The 20892-nt window shown below is 49.1% G+C and overlaps 11 protein-coding genes across 11 annotated transcripts; 7 read left to right on the plus strand and 4 right to left on the minus strand.

Moving 5' to 3' along the window:
• Positions 1-112: 112 nt before the first annotated feature.
• Positions 113-1102, plus strand: N7471_003732 (CybS family protein; the record flags this gene model as incomplete). Its single annotated transcript, XM_057276452.1, has 5 exons — positions 113-251; positions 354-371; positions 564-630; positions 727-846; positions 937-1102. 5 exons carry the CDS (start codon positions 113-115, stop codon positions 1100-1102), a joined length of 510 nt encoding a protein of 169 aa, XP_057136062.1.
• A 498-nt stretch (positions 1103-1600) lies between these two features.
• Positions 1601-2442, minus strand: N7471_003733 (nucleotide diphosphatase; the record flags this gene model as incomplete). Its single annotated transcript, XM_057276453.1, has 2 exons — positions 1601-2295; positions 2343-2442. 2 exons carry the CDS (start codon positions 2440-2442, stop codon positions 1601-1603), a joined length of 795 nt encoding a protein of 264 aa, XP_057136063.1.
• A 1086-nt stretch (positions 2443-3528) lies between these two features.
• N7471_003734 (uncharacterized protein) lies at positions 3529-3864 on the minus strand (the record flags this gene model as incomplete). Its single annotated transcript, XM_057276454.1, has 1 exon — positions 3529-3864. One exon carries the CDS (start codon positions 3862-3864, stop codon positions 3529-3531), a length of 336 nt encoding a protein of 111 aa, XP_057136064.1.
• A 529-nt stretch (positions 3865-4393) lies between these two features.
• N7471_003735 (uncharacterized protein) lies at positions 4394-5253 on the plus strand (the record flags this gene model as incomplete). Its single annotated transcript, XM_057276455.1, has 2 exons — positions 4394-4511; positions 4565-5253. The coding sequence occupies 2 exons, from the start codon at positions 4394-4396 to the stop codon at positions 5251-5253; spliced, it is 807 nt and encodes a 268-aa protein (XP_057136065.1).
• A 691-nt stretch (positions 5254-5944) lies between these two features.
• N7471_003736 (Zn(II)2Cys6 transcription factor) lies at positions 5945-7971 on the plus strand. Its single transcript, XM_057276456.1, has 3 exons — positions 5945-6714; positions 6773-6916; positions 6965-7971. Exons 1-3 carry the CDS (start codon positions 6022-6024, stop codon positions 7763-7765), a joined length of 1638 nt encoding a protein of 545 aa, XP_057136066.1. The 5' UTR covers positions 5945-6021; the 3' UTR covers positions 7766-7971.
• A 769-nt stretch (positions 7972-8740) lies between these two features.
• N7471_003737 (uncharacterized protein) lies at positions 8741-9817 on the plus strand (the record flags this gene model as incomplete). Its single annotated transcript, XM_057276457.1, has 1 exon — positions 8741-9817. One exon carries the CDS (start codon positions 8741-8743, stop codon positions 9815-9817), a length of 1077 nt encoding a protein of 358 aa, XP_057136067.1.
• A 1527-nt stretch (positions 9818-11344) lies between these two features.
• Positions 11345-13289, plus strand: N7471_003738 (uncharacterized protein; the record flags this gene model as incomplete). Its single annotated transcript, XM_057276458.1, has 3 exons — positions 11345-11376; positions 11427-11631; positions 11682-13289. 3 exons carry the CDS (start codon positions 11345-11347, stop codon positions 13287-13289), a joined length of 1845 nt encoding a protein of 614 aa, XP_057136068.1.
• Positions 13290-13504: 215 nt separating this feature from the next.
• N7471_003739 (uncharacterized protein) lies at positions 13505-16668 on the plus strand. Its single transcript, XM_057276459.1, has 6 exons — positions 13505-13972; positions 14084-15012; positions 15062-15805; positions 15861-15927; positions 15981-16130; positions 16208-16668. Exons 1-6 carry the CDS (start codon positions 13729-13731, stop codon positions 16636-16638), a joined length of 2565 nt encoding a protein of 854 aa, XP_057136069.1. The 5' UTR covers positions 13505-13728; the 3' UTR covers positions 16639-16668.
• A 105-nt stretch (positions 16669-16773) lies between these two features.
• On the minus strand, positions 16774-16971 carry N7471_003740 (uncharacterized protein; the record flags this gene model as incomplete). The annotated part of the gene is made up of 1 exon (XM_057276460.1): positions 16774-16971. The coding sequence occupies one exon, from the start codon at positions 16969-16971 to the stop codon at positions 16774-16776; it is 198 nt and encodes a 65-aa protein (XP_057136070.1).
• A 77-nt stretch (positions 16972-17048) lies between these two features.
• Positions 17049-18387, minus strand: N7471_003741 (uncharacterized protein; the record flags this gene model as incomplete). Its single annotated transcript, XM_057276461.1, has 3 exons — positions 17049-17609; positions 17669-18134; positions 18197-18387. The coding sequence occupies 3 exons, from the start codon at positions 18385-18387 to the stop codon at positions 17049-17051; spliced, it is 1218 nt and encodes a 405-aa protein (XP_057136071.1).
• Positions 18388-18980: 593 nt separating this feature from the next.
• On the plus strand, positions 18981-19937 carry N7471_003742 (NmrA-like family protein; the record flags this gene model as incomplete). Its single annotated transcript, XM_057276462.1, has 1 exon — positions 18981-19937. The coding sequence occupies one exon, from the start codon at positions 18981-18983 to the stop codon at positions 19935-19937; it is 957 nt and encodes a 318-aa protein (XP_057136072.1).
• Between the last annotated feature and the right edge of the window lie 955 nt (positions 19938-20892).

The following is a 20892-nucleotide window of genomic DNA, read 5'->3' on the forward strand; positions in this document are numbered from 1 at the left end:
AAATGGCCCGTAAAAGGATGACATACCGAGTCGGACTCCCGAGGTCTCCAAGTTCATCCGCTTGTGTTCCAACGGCGTTTCTGCTTCTTCACGATCATACTCTCCACTCACAATGGCTTCATTCGCGCGCTCAACTCTGCTGCGACAGACTCTCGCCCCCCGGGCTCCCTTCCTCCAGAAGAATGTCGGCGTGTCGCAGGTCGTCGCTTTCCATGCCTCCGCTAAGAAGCAGATCCTGCCCCCGTTGCCTCGTACGTAGAGGCCCTGCCATAAGGCTTACTGAGATACTGCCAGTGGAGAGATCTATTGGGTGTTCTTTACGGGCAGTTGCTAATGTGCTTTTCGCGACACAGAGTCTGTTCAGGGAACCAGTATGTGATTTCCGCGCCTTCCTTATCCCGACCCTCCCCTCGCTTTTCGATGGCATTGAGTATAAAACCGCCTGCAATGTGTCGAAATATACAGCCTCCGTTACTCCCGGCGCTCAAACAATCAAACAATGCTGCCCGTCGAACCGCAATACCGCCCTCCTTGAAGTCTTCGATATTAACCTATTCCGATAGTGAACGACCCTGCTCCCATTCCCGAAACCCACCCCTCTGAGGGCAGCTACCACTGGACTTTTGAGAGGTTTGTGCTCCCTTGCGTGCACTGCAAAGCCGACCTATACAACTCCTTCCGATAACCCCGACATGCGCGAAAAACCCCGACTAACATCTATTTCAGACTGGTCTGTGTCGGCCTGGTCCCTCTCAGCTTCGCTCCCTTTGCCGCTGGCTCCCTCAACCCCGTCATGGACGCCATCCTGTGCTCTTTGATCGTCGCCCACTCGCACATCGGATTCCAGTAAGAGCCTCCCCGCGCTATCCCGCCATTCCGCTCAGATATACCCCAGATCTTCAATCCGGAAATCGCAATCTAACATCTACCTACTAGGGCCGCCATTGTCGACTACTTCCCTCCTTCCCGTGTGCCCAAGTTCCGCACCACCTGCAACTGGCTCCTGCGCGCGTTCACCCTCACTACCGCCGTTGGCCTGTACGAGTTCGAGACGAACGATGTTGGTGTGACCGAGGCTCTGCGTCGTATCTGGACAGCATAGAGTGCTCTTGCGGTTCTTTTTTTCAGACATAATGTCTTTCTATTTCCTTTTTTCCCGCTGATTACCGATTTGGTTCTGGTCTATCCAGGCGTTCCGTTCCGCCTCTGTATATGTCGTTGATTATTTTTCTTTTGTCTCTCAGCCCGAATTTATTGATCGGTGCCGGATTTCTGCTGCTCGGGGTTTCCGAGCTATAGAAAAAAAACGGAATATAACCCTTGTACGAGAAGACATCCTTGGTGCCTATTGTTGCTTTCTGCATACTACGTAGATCTGCAGCCAGATTCTTTATACACTCCCTGCACGGTAGACCAAATATGTGCTAAATGGTTAGCGGTATGCAATGAGCATAGCATTTTTATTCACCGACCGGATCATTCCTTTAAACATAAATCCTGATCGTTTTAAATTCTATCTTTCAAAAAGGCATGATGATATAAAGACACAAGGCTAACAACAAACAAGAGATCCTAAAACCTCAGAAAACACCTTCCTTCCTCACTCATCATCCTCGCTCTCCTCACCATCCCCAGACAACCCCTCATCATCATCCGCCTTCTGCATAACAGTCTCAATAATCTTGAGCGTCGCCTTGAGGGGCAACCCAATAACATTGTCATAACTGCCATCAATCTTCTCAACAAGAATAGACCCAAGACCCTGCAACCCATAACCACCAGCCTTATCCGCGCCCTCGCGCGTACGCACGTAAGCCATAATCAAATCATCTGTAACATCGCCATCAAACCGCACCGATGTTTCCTCAACCATACTCTCAACGGCATACCCCGGGTCCCGCGCACTAGCCAACGGCGCCATAGCCACAAGCGCAGTGTAGACCTTGTGGTTGCGGACATCACGCAGCGAGCGCAGCATGGCCATATGGTGTGCTTCAGAGCGGGGTTTTTCGAGGATCGTGCCGGTGGACGGGTCGACGACGACCGTGTCTGCGGCTAAGATCAGGGCTGGCTCGCCCTTGATCTCGTTGTTGATTTCTTGCTCGTAGACTGCTTGGGCTTTTTTCGTAGCTGTTGCTAGCACGTACTCGAAGGGGCCTAAGCTTTTTGGTAGGTCTTCGGCGGCGTTCGAGGGGATGATTTCTATGTTCGGGAGGCCCAGGAATGAAATTATTTGCTTGCGGCGTGGTGATTGTGAGGCGAGGATTACGCGCTTGCTGCGGAGGCTGTTTAGGACTGGGAGGCTGAGGGGGGTGGGCGTGGGAGTGGTGCCCCGCGGTTGCCTTTTAGGACGGGTTTGTCGTAGGCTGGGGGTGGGTCGGATTCGGTGGTGTCAAAGTCGTCTTCCATGTGGGACAGGAGGGCTTCTTTGGGGTCTGTCATGTTGGATGATTTGGCGTTTGTCTGGTGTGTTGGATGTTGGTTTTGGATGTTGCGGGCAGCGATGCGATGCGGGGAATCAGATGCTCTCTCCGTTCACTTGTTGAGACAAATGGCCTTTGTATGCAGTTTACTGGCCTTGCAAGGGTATGTAGGGATATTCAATTGGCGATTCCGACTGTCCACGAGGTCTTGTATGTTAGGGGTTTGTGTAGAGTAGAAGTCTACGTTTGCTTCACCTTGAAGGGGCTCGGTTCCTCCGGCAGATATCAGGCGGTAAGCCGAAGCTCTCGGGGATACGTCGATGTTAAATGGCAGTTGCGACCCCTAAAACACATGTGCATATGTGCAGACCCTGGTCACCGCTGCATTGATGAATTATTTTGTCTAACTTTCCGAGCCTGTAGGATATATGTACTCTCTGTATAATCTGATTGGCTACCTCCAGGGCTAGGAAACTGCATAACTGCAATTATTCTCCGTAACCCTGTCCACGTGATGCGACCGAAGTATGGCTCGGTCAAATAATTCCGACTTTGATTGAAAATAAGGATGTCGCTGTGGGTGCTCAGTCAGAGCTGAAAAGAATTCGATTTCAGGTTAGCCGTTGGGAAAGAAAACGCCCCAGTTGCTTCGCAGCAACAGCCGTGACCATATACATTCTGGTACCCAGGAGAAGAAACAAACCAGAAAAAAAAAGGTTCAATGTACAATACTCAAAAAAAAGTAGGAAGACAAGTAGTACAAAAGGGGTGGCACCGTATTGATAGTCGTTCCACTGAATGCAGTGCAGTGGAGGATGCGTGATTGACATCAAAATCATATGGGAAGACCAGGTCTGTCAGGCAACGAGGAAGTCCCGCAATTGATCATTTCCAGGATCTCGTTCGTAATACAGGGGTTGAACTGATAGACAAGAAAAAGAGATTCGTAGTGTGGGTATAAGTCCATGCGGTCCAAGATTTGAGAAAAACCGCTCGGACCTCGGCACATGCCTGCAGCCCCAGATCCCCCGTATCGACCAGCGGAGGGGAAGAGGGGCTGTAGCATGCCGAACCCAAGCGCAATAAAATGTCGAGGGAAATAGGATCACGTCGGGCGGAAAGAGTCGTCCACGCGGCCGCCTTTGCTCTCGATCTCTGCGATGAGATCGTGGCGTTCTTGTAGCTTCACATGGATGAAGTCCACAGTCTTCTGCAGAACGATGCTCTCACTTCGGCCCTGGCCCTCCAGACCAGGCACCAGCTCTGTCAGGCGATCGAATCCTTCACGAATGGCCGCGCGTCGCTTTTGCTCGGAGGCAATGTGATTGCTCTTTTTTTCTTGATCGGTAAGGCGAGGTTTGTCCTTGTCCTGGGCAGATCCCTGCTTGGATGTCCCATTCGGCGTCGAGGACGACCGATCATGTTCATCGTCCGGATTCATCGTGGTGCTTGATGACTGGAGGATTTTGAGAGGAACTGAGGGCGTGGGGTAGATGCGCCGAGAGTATACAGGGTTCGGGGCTCGTGGTTTCGATTGGATGGGTTGGTGGTTATGGTTATCGTTCTGAGTCTCCGTCTAGGCAAGGCATAGATGAGGGAGGTGATTGTAATGGGTAGGCAATGGGAGAATGTGAAAGGTAGAGAGAGGGAGTAAAGAGAGACGGGGAAAGCGATAGGAAGCGATAAGGCCAACGGCCAATGCGGAGTAAAACTAGAACAGCCCTGGAGGGCTTGGCAACCTCTAAACGTCATAGGGTCCACTGAACACATCTTGCTTTTCCTCTTCTCCATGTCAATTTTGTTCTCGCACACTGGATACCTAGTCCAATTTACTATCAAAGGTCATATTCCCTTCGATTGGGATTTCTACCTGGCAAAACGATTATCTGGTCGCTCATCTCCAATCTACAACTCTCTGTCTAGCTCCAACATTGCGAAGTTACCAACGCCGCGGTAGTTCTTGTACCACCATGTCCTTGGATCCGCTCCGCGGCTCATGCTCTTGTGGTCGAAACGAATACCAAATTAATATCCCGGACGATGTGACAGACCATGCCGAAGTATACTTTGACAGCAGCCGAGACAATCGTGGGTAAATCCAAGCTAAGCTTGTCGATCTCCCGGCTAATATCGAACCCTAGGTCGATTTCACGGAACACCTCTTTCGGCGTGGCTTCGAGTGCCTCTGGGCTGGTATCAATCTCACACCCTCTCCTTCTTCCCAGATGAATCACACTCTTCCATTCGCCGCATTTATTCGCCCCGCCATGCACCCCAAACCCAGCGTGTCTTCTGTGGTTACTGCGGTACACCCCTGACATTCTGGACAGAGGAGCCCCTCGAAGAATCTAACTTCATGTCTGTCACGATTGGTAGTCTGCGAGCGGATGACCAGCGCGCGCTGGAAGATCTAAGATTAGTTCCTCGGGACTTTGACGAGGAAGTTCCCGGTGCCGATGTGTCGACCTCGTCTGATCTAGCACCAGCCTCACAGACCGCTTCATCTTCGGTTATTGTTCCGTCATCTACCGATTCTCTGAATATCTCAAGAAGTCTACAGCACGGTAGGACGGGGGGAATCCCTTGGTTCGAAGAGATGGTAGAAGGGAGCCGCTTGGGTCGTTTGATGCGTGCTCGGCGTGGTATGGGAGTCAGCGATGACCAAACGACTTCAGTCCAGTGGGAATTTAGCGAATGGCATGATGATGGGACCGGTGCAGGTGGGTTTTTGCAACCGGATTCGGACTCAAGCGGATACTTAAGGGGAAATAGGAAGCGGGTGAATCAGGGCGATGTTGAGATTGAGTCTCCACCGAAGCGAGCAGCGTAATATCTGCAAGTCTCTATGAATACCTCTTGAGCTTTCAATGAGTTTAATGTAATAAAAGAAAAATAATGCCAAAGCGTTTTTGTTTTATCTTTGAATATAAGGATGAAAATCAGAGGACGAAGAGTAACAGAAAGACAGTCCAATACTGTTAGGTGGAAATCTTGATATAGCCGTCTACATCACTCTCACTCGCTGCACTAACTTACATGATGACCAGAGCTCCAAATTCGACGCACTCCTGTGATTATTCAACATGTATACATATCATGGACTTGGCTATTTACTGTTTAGGGAGTACTCAGTCGCAGTTTCTGAGCATGACTCAAGGATAGGTCGCAAACCTCACTTTTGGCCGTGTTCGTGGGTTTGTATATCCAGTTCATGGGGTTTTCTGTGTGGAGACTTCTACAACATAATTAACTCAAAAGCCTACTCTTGCAGTAGTTGGGAGTCCTGGTAGGATGCAGGTACTGGGATAAATAACATGCCACCCACTTATTGCCCCGGACACAAGCCCATGGTGATTTGAGTTTTTGTATACCCCATACCATTTATTCGTTGACCATATCAGATGTTATATGATGTACCTAGGTAGCTCCAAGGCACCCGCGTTATAAAGATCGACAGTGGAAGGTTTGGGTCGCAAAGCATACCCGAAGCGGTTAAGCGCCGCCCAGACAATATGGGGCTGAGCAACATCATCTTGATGACTTCCTTTTTTGCTACCCGTGGACTATACTATGTACGATACTTTGTCAAGTGCAGACCATGGTATACTGTGGTAAACCAAGCAAAGGATGTGGCGAGTGCAGGTCCAGGAAGATTCGGTGCGACCAAGCCCAACCGGCCTGTTCGCAATGCACCAGGGCCAAGCGGGACTGCCCCGGATATCGGGATCAACTGGCGCTAATGTTCCGTGACGAAAGCAAATCAGTAGTCCGAAAGGCGGTTGCGGCCTCGACACATAAGAATAAACGTGCAGATCGATCGCGTCGCACTGCAATCCCAGAAGGGAATCCTTTGTGGTCTGAGCTCACTACCGCGGTGGTGGAGCAGGACTTTGACTTCAACCTTGATCCACAGCATGTCTATCTTATGCGACAGCTCGGGAATTGCCCATTGGAGGTCCAGCCATCACTGGAGATCGAAGCCACCAAATATGAAGCAATCTGTTATTTCCTGCGATCCAATGCTATCCCCGGCAGTTTCTGGACTAGTGAGATGATCTCCAAATTTTTGTTACAGAATGGGGGCCCTGCGAGTCAGAGAGCTATGAAGGCAAGCGTGGTTGCTACTGCCACGGCTATGCTCTCGCGAGTAAGAGGATTGCCATCGCTTAAAGATGTAGCCCACCGGGAGTATGGATCCGCTTTGAGATTACTTAACGCCGCTCTATCCGACATGGAGGAGGCGAAAACAAATCAAACCTTAGGCGCTGTCATACTGCTTGCCATATATGAAGTATGGGAGTTTGCATTCTTGACCCCTCAGATGGTTTATATTGACGCCCTGTTTATAGGTGATTACATCAAGAGCCCCGGAGAATATTGACAGTTGGACCAACCATATCAATGGGGCAACAGCCCTGCTCGAAATACGGGGCACCGATCAACTCAAGACTAACGCCGGTCTTCGCTTGTTTTTGTACCTTCGGTATCAGATTGTGAGTGTCGTCGATCACTCGTTCGATCTCAAGCTAACCCCTCAACAGACCGTCAGTTGCCTACAACGAGACGCACGAGTGCCTGATTCACTACTCGAACGAACGGACATGGCGATGTTTCTTCAGCCAGCAGAAGCTCACGGCAATCGCCTAGTCATGATAATTGGCAAACTATCGAACCTTCGCGCAGACATTCGTGCTAATCTGTACAACAACGAGCGGGAAATCATATTAGTAGCGTCGGCCATCGAAGCCGATTTAATAGCCTGGCTGGCAGCTCTCCCCCCCGAATTCAACTACACCACCCATATAAGCTCCCCTTTCGACTTTGCTTTCCAAAAGCGATTGCGAGGCATATCGCCATACGACGATCAATACCACGTGTACCCCTCCCCCTGGGTCTGCAATTCGTGGAACCAATACCGCAGCGCCCGAATCATCGTCAGCGAAATCATCCTGTCCCACGTCCGAAAAATATCCGACAGTTCCTCTCTCGCCTTACTGTCTGAAGAGTTCCGTCTCCAATGCAGGACACTGCGATCAACGATTCGGCGGTTCGCCGTGGAGATATGTCGCAGTGTTCCGTTTCACTTCAACGCCCACCAGGCAGATAGGGACTCTAGCCTCCCACCTCCTGAAAGCTACATTGGGGGTCTTGTGCTCCTCTGGCATCTGTTTGTTGCTGGAGTTGTTGAGCCCCCACAACACAGGCTGCGCCGCTGGGTGGTTCAATGTCTGGAAATGATTGGAAACACGATGGGTATCGACCAGGCGCTGGCAGTGGCGGATATCGTCGCTGCTGATCCTGGAGTTTTACATTCTGTGACTGAGGAAGAAGACCCTCATTGAAGTGTCCAGTGCGCCTGATCTGACGAGGCGACATGCAGTTCAAAATCGGCCTATAAAGGAGATACTTGCCGAGGGGTATATAGCGACTAATATAGTTGTTTCTTTCGTTCTTCCTTTTCTTTATCTCTTATTTATTACGCTGCACCAACAGCGTCAATATGTGTCTAATGATTTGTATATTTTCTTGTTATAACCTGGGGTTGGGGATTAGGGCGCCTCGTGTTTTAATTATCATTATGACTCACGAAGTGTCCAACGGACAATCAAATGAAAGATTAGAGCCTCCGCCATAGTCGATCACAGCTTCCAATAGAATTCCGGGAAAAACACTAACAATGGGTCAGTTCATCCTTGTGTGAAGTAGACTACGCTGCGCCCTGTGCACCAGGATTGCCCTATGCGGGGCTGTGTTTGCTCCGCCACCAGTCACAAAGGACCTTGTCTGTGCACTTTCCAACTCTCAGAAACTGCGCTTATATGATTGGTTAAATTCAAAAGCAACACTGAAGCCCAATGACTCTACGTTACCTAGCTGTTGCCCGGGTCTCCAAGGCGGTGGCTTATACGCGAATGAGCAACATTGCTCCTCGATACCCCTTTCAGTTACAGTAGGTAGGGCTGCAGCAAACGAAATATGCCTTATGATTTGTGCCTTACACATACTTTGGGGGCTGACTGTTAGATTAAAACTCGTGTTTTGACCATGTGTTTGGGGTAATTCCTTGTTTTGGTCAGAAGTGTGCCTTGGTCCATGTCTCTCTGCCCTACGGGGTATCCATTCTTTGTATACTGGGTTCCACAGCTGAGCCCCTGACAGATGCCAGACATGTAGATATAAAGAAGGTGTTTCCTGGGCCATATCCTTTGTCTGGAACATACCTTTTAAGGATATTTGAGCAGCCTCTAAGACATTCAAGTTTATTTGGCATATATTCCTCTCCTGCACTTCATCTAAAACATATACAATCTTCAGCCATGGGCGCTTCCGAAAAGACATCTCTATGGCACTCCTTCTCATCCAACCATCGCAAAGAGCGCAAAGCAGGGACAACCACCACAACAAGAACCACAATGACTTTACCAACGCATTTTCCATCATGGTCCCGAGGCCGCAACAATAGCTCCATTACATCAAATATCCTAAGAAAGCAATCATCAGATCTTCCACCACCTTACGAAGAAGCAGCAATCCCAACAATCAAAATCAGCGCCCCGGAAGAACCAGAATCTGATTCCCAGTACGCCTTTCTCGGCGAATTCCACACCATATTCCTGGTAGACGACAGCTCAAGCATGAGAGGCGAACTTTGGGAAGAAGCCAAAGAAGCCATCGCAGCGATCGCCCCAGTCTGCACAAAATATGATAGCGAGGGAATCGACATCTACTTCATCAACCACCGACCAAAGCACAACACCAACTCCAACTCAAGCTCCAGCTCCAGTTCCAACTACAACTACACCCACACCTACAGCCCCAGCCCCAGCCAACGCCCAAAGCTAGATGCCGGCGGATACCACAACATCAGAACCGCGCAACGAGTAAGCGAGATCTTCGCCTCTGTCAGACCCTCTGGCGGAACAGGGGTCGGCGGTCGACTGCATGATATCCTGGACCCGTACACGAAGCTGGTGGAAGCGAAGGAGGCAGAGAGGCGAGCACAGAAGGACGCATCTGGCTCGGGCTTTTTGGTCAAGCCGGATAAGCTGGTTAAGCCAATTAATATCATCACCATAACCGATGGGGTGTTTACGGATGATGCGGAGAGCATTATCATTAAGACAGCTCAGATGCTGGATGGGCCTTCTTGTCGTGCTATTCCGTGGCAAGTTGGGATTCAGTTCTTTCAGATTGGGAATGATGAGATGGCTCGGCAGTACTTGGAGGAATTGGATGAAGATCTTGGGAGTCGGTGTAATAACTTGCATATGAGGGATATTGTTGATACCGTTTCTTGGAGGAATCGGGCTGGGAAGCGGTTGGAGGGGGATGGGATTTTGAAGACTGTGCTTGGGGCTGTTCATAAGAGGTTGGATAGGAAGAAGGTTGGATAGGAAGAAGGTTGGATAGGAAGAAGGTTGGATAGGAAGAAGGTTGGATAGGAAGAAGGTTGGATAGGAAGAAGGTTGGATAGGAAGAAGGTTGGATAGGAAGAAGGTTGGATAGGAAGAAGGTTGGATAGAGTTGCATGTTTACGGGTTTAGATACTTATTATTTCTTATGCCTAATCTATTTATTTACCTTATTTTTCTTCCAATCGCGTATTTTGCCCTACAACAAAAGTGACGTATCGAGATTAATCTCTGCAACCGCCCGAGTGGAGAATTCTCGGACACATCCCTGTTAGCTCAGTTCGGTTTAATCTCCACTGAGAATATCTAACGTTTTATTTCGGTAGGATTAGAGCTCGCCCTTGCAGCTCCCTGCAAACTTGTGGTGTGGTTATTTGTTGTTTTCGAGAATAATAGTACGTGGTATATAGTCCGTACTCTCAAAGGTTGTTCAGGTATATTAGTTAAATCTCTCGATTCTTGATGTAACAATAATCAAAAACCAATCTAATTAACCTAAATAATTCAATTGTGCGTACTGCGTACCTTGTCTTGCATGTAGATCGACGAACTACAATGACGGGGCAGGATCGGAGGATCGCAAGCCACACCGTGTTCTGCTCTGAGAATCCGAGAATCTGAGATCACCTTCTTTTCTTTCTCTTTCCAAGATTCTTATAACAACGTAATTTCTCATATCCGGAGTAGATCAGCATTATTGAACACTCCTAGCTCCACCCCTCATCACCGCCAATTTTGTGATCGTCAAAGTCATCCCCGCGCCGATCACCCAAAAACCTCGAATTCGCCTCTCATTCCCCCTTCTCTCTTGATTTTCCTCACTTTCAGCCTTCAGGGCTTTATTCTACTGCTACTACACTGTTTCAACCTCAATTTCCTCCCCCTGTTTCAACATCCCAACCTGCAGCGCTAAGAGGCCTCTTAGCGCCGGACTCCCTACGCAGGAACATTACCAACCCGAGTGGTCGGCGCTTCCTCCTTCCACTCCCTCATTGGCCAGCCTTGTCGCCTTGCACTGCGTCGGGGAAATTGCACCATCGCGGTTTCTGAAGCATCTGCAGCCCATTTGATTATTTGGTTTGGGCCCTGTGTGTCCAGGCCATGGCATTGTGGTGATTGTCTGCGGCGTTGCCCCGAACACACCTGAAACGAACCATTTATTCTTAGACCTGTCACTCGATCCTGAAACAGGTACAGCTTCCAACCCCATAATTATAGAAGCGCCTTTGTGGAGTTGGCTTTGTGTGAGCTTCCAGGGATTCCAGGGTTGTGGGTTTTGTTATATAAGCTCGGGCTTTCGGCTTCCCTTTTTTTGACCTCTATAGACCACTGTCCTTTCTGTGTTGCCTTGCAATTGCGTGTATTCTACTGGGATTCTGTCTTTTAGCATTTTCTTTGGCTATTTTGCATTGTTGTGCATTCTCTTTCTCTGATTTATTCTTTTTATCTGTGCTATTACCTGCTTTGCTCATCTCTTTTTTACTCTTATCCTTCTTGTCTGATCTGGCGATGATCTCGACAACCCTCATGACTTTCCTACTGTGAGTGTGCTCAGTGCAATTGATATCTCCATGCGCTAACCGCAATTCAGTATTACCAAACCGGAGGTCCGGTCGGTCAAGTTGCTCGGATCATGGGATAACTTCTCTACGGGATATGTGATGGAAAGAGACACGCGAGTCGGGCCCGGACATTGGAGAGGATGTCATACCTTTACGGATATGATAGGCGATGGACCAGACAAGACCCAATGGCGAACAGGAGGCCTGAAGATGGGTGGTACTTACTGGTATTATGTGAGGCTTATATCAACGCATGTGAGATGAAAGAGCTAACGAGGAAACAGTATTTGCTTGATAATGACATAGAGTATTACAACGAGGCAGAGCCAACGACCACAATGTGCCCGCTGCTTCCAGGACAGCCTATGAATGTGCTAAATGTCCCTATCATTTTACCCGACAGCCGCGCACATGGACGCTCGGCGAGTGGAAGCTCCCAAAAATCCGAACATCTCCGGACCATGAACCCCGAAGACAAATTTATGAACCCGCGGAAGCCGCCGCCCCAGCCTCAGCCTGTGCATCCTCAGACATCTGCACCAGTCCGCCGTGAACCAAGCCCCGCACACCCTTCGAGTAGATCCCCGATGACTGGAATCCATCGAAGTGCATCTCAGCCGCACGGTGCCGCTCGTAAGGGCCACAAGAAAGATTCACGTTCTATGTCTCCCCCGAGAGCCCGAGCCCTTTTGGCTGCTTTAAGGCAGCCCGCTGAGACGGATAGAAAGTTCGAGCCAGTGCAGCCAGTGAATGTTTCTAAGATGGCACCGCAGCAGAAAGAGCCTGTCGAGAATCGCCGCAATATCCCTGGAATCAAGGTCAACGCTGGCATTGCGATTCCATCCTCGAGCTCTCCTGACAAACTTGGTCCGTCCACCATTCAAAGTCGTCGCGTGATGAAAGCAACCGCCGGCGAAACGGCACCGGGCCGTCTTCTCACAGTGCAAACGCGTCCGGAGCCCCGCAATCCCAGTTCTTCTCGCAGCACAGCAAACGGAAACACCGCGGAATTTGACGAAAGTCGTGCGATTAGGGAGGCTCTGAAAGATATCGCTAGCTCCGGTGACTTGCCCACTCCAACTGCCGCGTTTACCAAAGAAAAGAGGCTCCCTACACTCCCAAACACGCCGTCTTCTGTCATGGATGAAGCGGTTCGCGCCATCGACGAAAGAGACCAGGCGATGGATGGCGAGATCCCGCGCAGTTACTTCTCCAGCATGACAACAACAACAGACGACTCTACCCACTCCCGCTTTGTGCCTGAATACAGTCGGTTCTCTGAATGGAGTACCGATACCGAAACCGACTACAACCCGCACGAATCGATGGTATCGACTTCCGCATCCAACCACCACCAGGACGAGTCCTCGGCCGAAAGATGGAGAACACCAGACCTCTCGCAGTCTGGCGATGGCGCAACCAATACCGATCCAAATACCCCCCACCTCACTGTCTACTCCAAACCCTCATCTCCAAACTCGGCATCCGGGGAACTCCCTCCCTGGAGCGTCGATCTCCCCCAACTCACCGTCTCCCTCTCCACACCTGGCATCGATTGTTCCGGGCTGGGCATCGAGAACATGGATGAAGTGGAAAGCAACCCCAAGCGCCACGCTGCCCTATTTAGTGCCCTTGAATCCATGGAGGCCTTTGCGATGTCGCGCAGCCCCAATGGCTCCCCGATCCTGCTTCCCCAAGTCCCCAGAGCCTCTGACACGGAGGAAAATCTCTCTATAGCAGAGCGGAAAGTGAGCGAAACTTCCCTTGAGCGCATTCGCTCTCGGCGCAGCAATGCCTCGTTCCAGGGGAATGCTACCATGCAGGAGATGATAGATGAGCTCAGTTATCTGAAGAATCTGATCCAGGCTGACATGGATGGGGTTCCATTTTGATGAGCGGCTCCCTCTCAGAGACTCCTGTCTCGTATTCTTATTCTTATGTTTTTATTATCATACTGCTGGCGCTGGTCGTCGGTATTGGAGTTTTTGTACTCCGCAAATGTATCATTTAGCTCTAAATAGAGATGAAAAATCATATCGAAGAAAATACTTCAAAAAGAAAAACTGTTTTCCAATGTACAAATTCTACCAAACTAGTAGATAGTAAGAGCAAATCGATGTATACTCCAGAGTGACGTTGGTGAATCCCATACCAACAGACCGGACGAAACACCAAAACACGCGCGCCAAGAATCCTTTTGTATCCACCACCCGCGATCAACAGCTTCGGCCAAAAAAAGAACAGCGCCACACCTCAATTCCTGAACCCTTGATGTTCCTGAAATAAGAATGGGCTGAATGTGCTATTTGTCTCGAGAAAGAAACACCCACAATGGCAGCCGACGGCCCCCAACTGACCCCAGTCGGGGATAAGTCCCTACCAGCAAAATGCAAGGCGCGGGCCGTGGCGTACTGTCCCACGATGGACCTGATAGCGCTGGCGACCGAGGACGAGGAACTGCACGTATTCCGACTTAATGGGCAGCGAGTGTTCGGGGGTTCTTTTGGTGGAGATCCGTACCTAGGCGAAGATGAAGAAGATGGCGAGATTAGAGGGATGGCGTGGAAGGGGGATGGTAAGTTTGAATTTCCTTGTTGCTGGACTTTGTTACATGTCTTCTTTTATAATCAGACCTTATCGGCTTTGCTTGTTCATATCACGCGATCATTTACTAACTCTACCCTAGGTCGCCTCCTCGCTGTCGCGTGTGGAGATGGCTCGCTCCGCATCATCAGTTCGTACACCGGGAAGACGGTGCACCACTATCAGACCTACCAGCAAAATGAGGAACACGCCAGTTCTACTGAGAGCCCAGCGCCTAAGGCAACCTGCGTTGGGTGGGGTGCTAATTTCACTGATAGCAAAGCCGCACAGCGGCATTTGCATGAATCTGCGGGCCAGGTCTCCGTCGACGACCTTTTAGCCCCGGGAGTGTATCCCTCCAAGGCAGCTACCACGCTTAAAGCAGATTTACCTAGGGAACTTGTCTTGCTGGACATTGAAAGCTCACTACCCAAGCTAAGCACCCTACCTGCAACAGGAGGCGAGGACGATGTCTTTAGCTCGCGGGCGTCCCTCGACGCCATCTTCCATTCTTCGAAGGATACCAACGACTCAGTTGATGTGCTCTCCGTCGGATTCAACGATGGCACTGTCCACCTGCGCATCTTTGATTGCTTTGAGATTGGCTCTTTCCCTGTGGGAATCTCTCCCGGTATCCCCGACTCGTGCCGTATCTTGCGGCATGCTTCGCACCCCTTGAGCTCTACGCATGCTCTGCTGGCATCACCGGTTAAGGGAGATAATCGCGGTCCGCTTGAGCTTGTTACGATGGACCTGCGCTTTATTACCAAGTCTGGGAGATATCTGTCTCTTCTTGCCTCGAAGACTACTCAGCTTCAGAATTTGCTCCGCTATATTGGTCAGGTGCAGCGGCAGATTGAGCTTGAGTGGAAGAATGCCCAAGAGCTTCCTGCTCGGTTCTTGCGCAGTGTCAATGAGGACCTGCAGGAAAAATGCCAGTGTGATTTTATCACTGCTATCTATCACCTGGTGGTCACTGGTCATTGCTTCGAGCCCATGAAGGAGTTCCTCACGGATATTGTTGGAGAAAGAGTATGTGAACCTTGCGATTTGCGAGATGGTGTGCTAATGAACGAGATAGGGCCACAAGAGATGGGATAAGGCTGTCTCGGGCGGCTACGAGAATATTCGGCGACTGACACACGAATGTCTCCTCCCAGCGTTGGAACGCAGTCAAGTACTCCTTAGTCGACTGGTTGGATTGTCTAAATTCCACAAGCTAAGCGATGTCCTTGGGCTGGACACGACCAAGCTCAATGCCATTGTGGAGACACTTGATTGCCTCCATCTTCTTGCACACCGTGTTCTCACGCATGCCAACGAGGAACTGGGCCAATTTGCTGCTTTCTCTAGGTGGCTTCGCGAAGAAATACACGTTCTTAACAGCGATCCCTTGTCGCAAACACTGGAAGAGCTGCAGGAGAAGAGAGACTTGCTCGATGTCCCTCCTACTGTGAAGTATATTAAAGGCGCATTGACCAAAAGTGCTCTGCGGAACTTCATCCGCCAACTTCCTATGATTGGGGTTGTTCAGCCCCCTGCTCCTCCCACTGATAAGTGGCTTCCAGGTGGCCACGACCGCTCGTTCTTCGACACTTTCAAGTCCCTTCTTCAGCAGCAACGCGAGTCCCGGGACAAGGATGGTGACGGTACATCGGTCGAGACGCCTAAGCTGAATGACTTGACGAGGCGCCTAGGTATTCAGTTTGAGAAGGTCTTTGGAGAAATTGCCTTGACTCAGCGCAGGGGAATTCTTCATCGCTCGCCTTTCACACTTCACTCTGATTGCGACCAAGAGGTTACCGATCTAACGTTCTGCTACGAGGTGAGTCTGAGACTGACGGCTTCCGTCTTGTTCCAAATGCTAACTTGCGCCACAGGATGCCTTAGAAGGCCAGCCTTGCTCAGTATACGTCGCTACCCGATCGGTCACATCAAAACATCAAGGTTCGTCAAACAGTTGTTCTTCGAATTCCAGTTGCTTATACCCTCGTAACTAGTATATCTCTACCGGGTAGTCCTCAACTCAGTCGGTGGCGTCAGCTCAACAAGAAGTACATCTCTCGCAACCCTCGACCTCCAAAACGGCGAAGTCCGCCAACTCCAATTCGTCAACGATGACACACTCATGGTTCTCTGGCGCGACAGCAGTAAGTCACTCACACATCGACTTCTCATATTCCTATTCTAGGTTCTATATGCACAATCTAACAATCCATTCGAACAGAAGGATCTTCCCGTCTCTTGAACTTCCCCTTCCGGCCGGCCTCAACACACCCCCAAAGCGAAACGACCGACCCATCACCTTTGGTCCTTGACTACATTGAGTGTGACACCATGCCATCCGCTCCCAAACCTACTATCTCAGCCACGATACTAGATCTCTCGCCCGAATCCCCTCACGCGAGTGTCGTTATACACCTATTTGCTCTACATGGCCCCAAAGCGCGGCCTGTGCATGTCGATGTTAATGGACGGAAGGGACGGCGCGCTATTTGTGTTTTGTATGGGGATGCTATGCGATATGAGGTTTTGGATTTGGATGCTGCGATGGGAGAGGATGAGGAAGAAGATGAAGATTATCAAGAGGGGGATGAGGAGGAAGATGATGACGATGAGGAAGTCTTCGATAGCGATGAAGAGAATAACGAGAACTAGGACTTTGAGTCTTAATGGAATATTGACCGCATATAACTTACGTCCTACATGCCAGGTCGAGTAATCTTCTCAGCTGCACGTGCCACCAGGTAGAAAGGAAGTTGACACCCCGGTAAAAGGACAAACTACACGTAGTCAGATTGCCTCAGCCTGTGTTAGTCGATACGCAACATCGAGGTAACCTCTTTCCACTGCTGCTTGAAGTGCTGTTCGCCCAGTATAGTCACTAGCAGCAGGGGCATTAAAATCGGCGTTTGCTTTAAGTAATCGCTCAACCACCTCGAGGCTACCTCCTCCTGCTGCAATGTTGACTATGTTGTCATTGCCAGGCATTTTCACATTAATTCAGTCCGATATTCGAAGCCCAAAATAACCGCTACCTCTATACAAAAGCACAAATGGTTTGAATTCTATAGCTGAAAGAATTCTAATATTTCCGCAAAATTTGATATCCAGTTCTGCTGACAGTCATCATCTAAGGAAACCAGCTTTTCGTCCCACCCAACAGCCATCCATTCATCTTTGCTAACAGCATTCCATAAAGGAAAGTTGCTTGGCAGGGGGAACTGAAGTTCACTTGCAGTTAGCAAAGACTGTACTGCAGTAATATCCCCATGGCTTCCGTCTTTTATATTAGAGTTGCTTGCCTTCCCACAAACTTTGTACAAGGCTATATTAAATTGTTTGATTTCCTCAAGGCCAACCCAGACGAACGAAGCCAAGTCAGCTTCTTTATACCTGCCAAGAATGTTCGAATAATAGAACATGCCTAGCCTTCGACAACTTCGGACAAGAGCTTCGAGTAATCCCAAATCAGCTGGGGGAAGAGAGACCCTCAAGTCGAAATCAACAGCAGTCCGGCTGCTGATAAGAAAAGAGAAGATGATATGTAGTAGTATAGCCTGGTACATCGCAATTGGCCAGACACAGGCATTACAAGCTTCAGCTGCTTCCGAGGCATCCCATTTTTCCTACTAATAGTCTTAGTAAAGCTGGCATATCATGGGGGAAAATATTTAGTAGCGCGAACCTTTTGATCTCGAAGAGCCAAGTCGAGTTTACTATGGAGTTCCACTGCTACCGACTGCGCAGACTGTTCCCTAGTAGCCCATAGGCCTATAACAACCATTGATTGAATCAGAAAGGGCGTTTCATGGCGTATGTCGAATGATCCTTTGTGGATGAATGGCCAAGAGGGGTGGAAAGCCTCAAAATAAAGATGGATGTAGTGCTCCGTCTTCTCTGTATTTTGTAACCGTGGCTGGTCATGCTTTGGGCTCGATGCATGATGTATCGCAGATCCGGGAGATTGATTTTCTACTGTACCAGCAGGGTCGTTGAAAGAGCACCGAATGTTGCGACGTAGACACTCATCACAGGGCATACCCCCTTCGCACCGAGACTTTCCTGCATGGCAGCTTTCACAAGCTCGCTGTGCACGCTTGAGAGGTTCAATTATTCCATGACGCTGGCGGACATGGCGTCGAAGTGTGTCACTGATTTCAAGATAAGTTAGAGTGGGTGTTTGCGAAAATGAGCATACAAAGAAGCTAGATACCTTCGTCCGAATTCTCGACCACAATTGGAACATGTAAAAGCCTGCTGCTGAGAGTGTTTTCTTTCATGGCGGTGCAGGTGCTCCTTGCGCCGGTAGCTGGCGTTGCAGCCAGGAAAGTAACACCGGAAGACATGGGAACTGAACGCTGCTGGAGATCGCGGGAGATCTAATTCATTGCCTAGGCTTGCCATAAGGTAGTCAAAAACTGGACGTGATGAGTGAGATGTCGATGGAAATGACGTGTTGAATATAATTCCCGTGGACCGGACGCTATTGGCTGATTGGGTCCACTCGGGTTATAGCGTTCGCGACTATGTTGTAGATATTTCCAATCATCCTTCTAGTTACAACGAACGATAAGGGAAAAAAGAACCTAAAAATATACTCAGTATAACGTCTACAACATCATCCCAGGTCCATAAATCAGAATATAACATAGAACAGCAAAAATATACAAAGAAAAATAACAACACCAACATGCCGCTATGCCCTGCTGTACAGCGGCCTCCCACCGGCCTCCCACCGGCCTCCCACTTGCCACCTGGTGGGATGCCACTGCGAGTAGTATATCCCTTTTACTAAACTTGCCTAGGTATGATTTCAAATTGCTTCTTTCTTTAGTAATTTTGTTATTATTTAGTTCCACTACAATCTGGCAAATTACAAATTACAAATTGCCAAGGCCGGGCGCGAGTATAAGTTCACAGCAAGGCCCTCGATGGTGACGCAATTCCAACACATCTTATCTTACAATTTGTTTGAACAATATCTTTCTTGATTTAACATGGCTCCTACCATTCTCATCGTCGGTGCCACAGGCAACACCGGCCAAGCTGTTGTTGAAACCCTGCCAAAGTTGCTTCAATCAAGCAATGCTTTGTCTGAGCACCGTGTTATTGCTCTTACCCGTTCCTTGAAGAGTCCAGTGGCACAAAAGCTTGCCAAACTGCCTGGAGTTGAAGTGATTGAGCAGAACTGGGTTGAAATCACCTCTGACTGGCTCCGTGAACATCAAGTCACCAGAGCATTCATTGCCCCACACAATGACCCGAATGCCTTCGCCGAAGAGTCTACATTCCACATTGCTGCCTTGAACGCCGGGGTCAAATATGTCGTGCGAATCTCGACCACTGCCGCAAATGTCCGCCCAGATTGCGCCGCTTACTATGCACGTACGCACTGGGCGATCGAGGCTCTCCTGAGCTCGCCCGAATTCACCAACCTGCAGTGGACTTCACTCCAGCCCAACATCTTTTCGGCTCTCTACCTTTCGAGCGCTGCGGAATTTATCAAACAATACCGCAAAACTGGAAAGCAGGGAGCACTCAAATTGCTAGCATCGAAGGATGCGCCTGTCGGTGTGATCGACCCTTCCGAGGTTGGAGTTTTTGCGGCTCGTCTCTTGTCCCAAGACGACCCCGCTGTGCACAACAAGGCCAGATATGTTCTTAATGGACCAGAGGACATTACTGGGAAGCAGCTAGTGGACTTGGTCGAGCAGTACATTGGTACGCAGGTTGAGCAAGTCATCTATCAAGACACATCATTCCTTGACCTGCTTTACGAGCACAATTATGCGAAAACGAATCAATCAAAGAACGTGATTTTTTCTATCAAGCACGCCCCGGTGACAGCATGGGAAGGAAAATGTTCAGTTTCAACCACGAGCGAGGTAGTATTGGAGCTTGCTGCACCGAAGATTACGCCTGCTGAGGTGTTGAAGAGCCTCCTGCAGGAGTAAGGGACCGGGTCAATGGTACATGGGTAATTTAAACGGTGCAAAATCACCTGCTTATTCTTTTATCCTATACCACTAAGAAATCTCTGCTGCATCTTTGTTCATAACTTTTCTCAGGTCACATTAGGAACATCCTTTTAAGTATGAGAAGACCAGGCTATTCTAGTTAGTCAAAGATGAGACGTCAAATGTTCTCTCCAGGGCTATGTTGGGCCATGTGTTTTACCGTGTCTTTATGAGTGAACATGAATTTTATTAGTCCCTGTAGGAAAAGCCAATATCTACCAGGAAATTATCATCTACAGCCTTTTGCGATGCACTATCAACATTACTCGCCACTCGCATATTCTTGATACCGTCAACTCCCTGTTGTCGCACGACGTCCTCCTCTGAACCAGTCAAAGTAGCGCCGAAGCCATGCTATTTGCGCGACTCGACCAGGGACTTTTTCAGCGACTTGTTGAATACACCCTTAAAGTTTGATAATTTACGGGCATCTCTTTGATCATCCCTCGTGGCGCTTGATCGCTTGCCCTGATCGAGTAAGTTAAAGTCACAAATAAAAAATCATAAAGTATATCTATGGATCTCAGATCACAGCTATCTATTATAATACTCCAAATATCGCATGTTAAATATCGAGAAGTCGTTTTATATGAATTATCTATGCTGTTTTCGGCTATCCATTTTCAATCTTCCTTCCAGCTACAACACTTAACTAGGGGGAAAAGACCTGCAAAAGACACCCAAAAAGACTTTTAAAAAATAATATGAAGATACCAAGATCGACGGTTATTGGTATCTCAATATCAACATGGGATACATCTTAGAGACAAGGAATCAGGACCTCTTGCCGGAGGAACGTGAAGGAAGTGCGAAAGAATTTGATGGATCCAGCTATTTAATCAAATTATTCTAGGAAATCCGATACAGCAGAGAGCCAAACCCAAGCACATCA

This window comes from Penicillium samsonianum, assembly GCF_028829775.1.
Source record: "Penicillium samsonianum strain IBT 33392 chromosome Unknown utg000003l_segment0_segment0, whole genome shotgun sequence".
Classification (NCBI taxonomy): Eukaryota; Fungi; Ascomycota; class Eurotiomycetes; order Eurotiales; family Aspergillaceae; genus Penicillium; species Penicillium samsonianum.

Excerpts from the sequence above, each read along its gene's own strand:
- N7471_003736 (XM_057276456.1), top strand. The coding sequence starts at position 6,022 with ATGGTATACTGTGGTAAACCAAGCAAAGGATGTGGCGAGTGCAGGTCC. Across the intron at positions 6,715-6,772 it reads TACTGCTTGCCATATATGAA|GTGATTACATCAAGAGCCCC; the intron begins GTATGGGAGTTT and ends CCCTGTTTATAG. Across the intron at positions 6,917-6,964 it reads TGTACCTTCGGTATCAGATT|ACCGTCAGTTGCCTACAACG; the intron begins GTGAGTGTCGTC and ends ACCCCTCAACAG.
- N7471_003739 (XM_057276459.1), top strand. The coding sequence starts at position 13,729 with ATGGCAGCCGACGGCCCCCAACTGACCCCAGTCGGGGATAAGTCCCTA. Across the intron at positions 13,973-14,083 it reads GATGGCGTGGAAGGGGGATG|GTCGCCTCCTCGCTGTCGCG; the intron begins GTAAGTTTGAAT and ends ACTCTACCCTAG. Across the intron at positions 15,928-15,980 it reads GGTCACATCAAAACATCAAG|TATATCTCTACCGGGTAGTC; the intron begins GTTCGTCAAACA and ends CCTCGTAACTAG.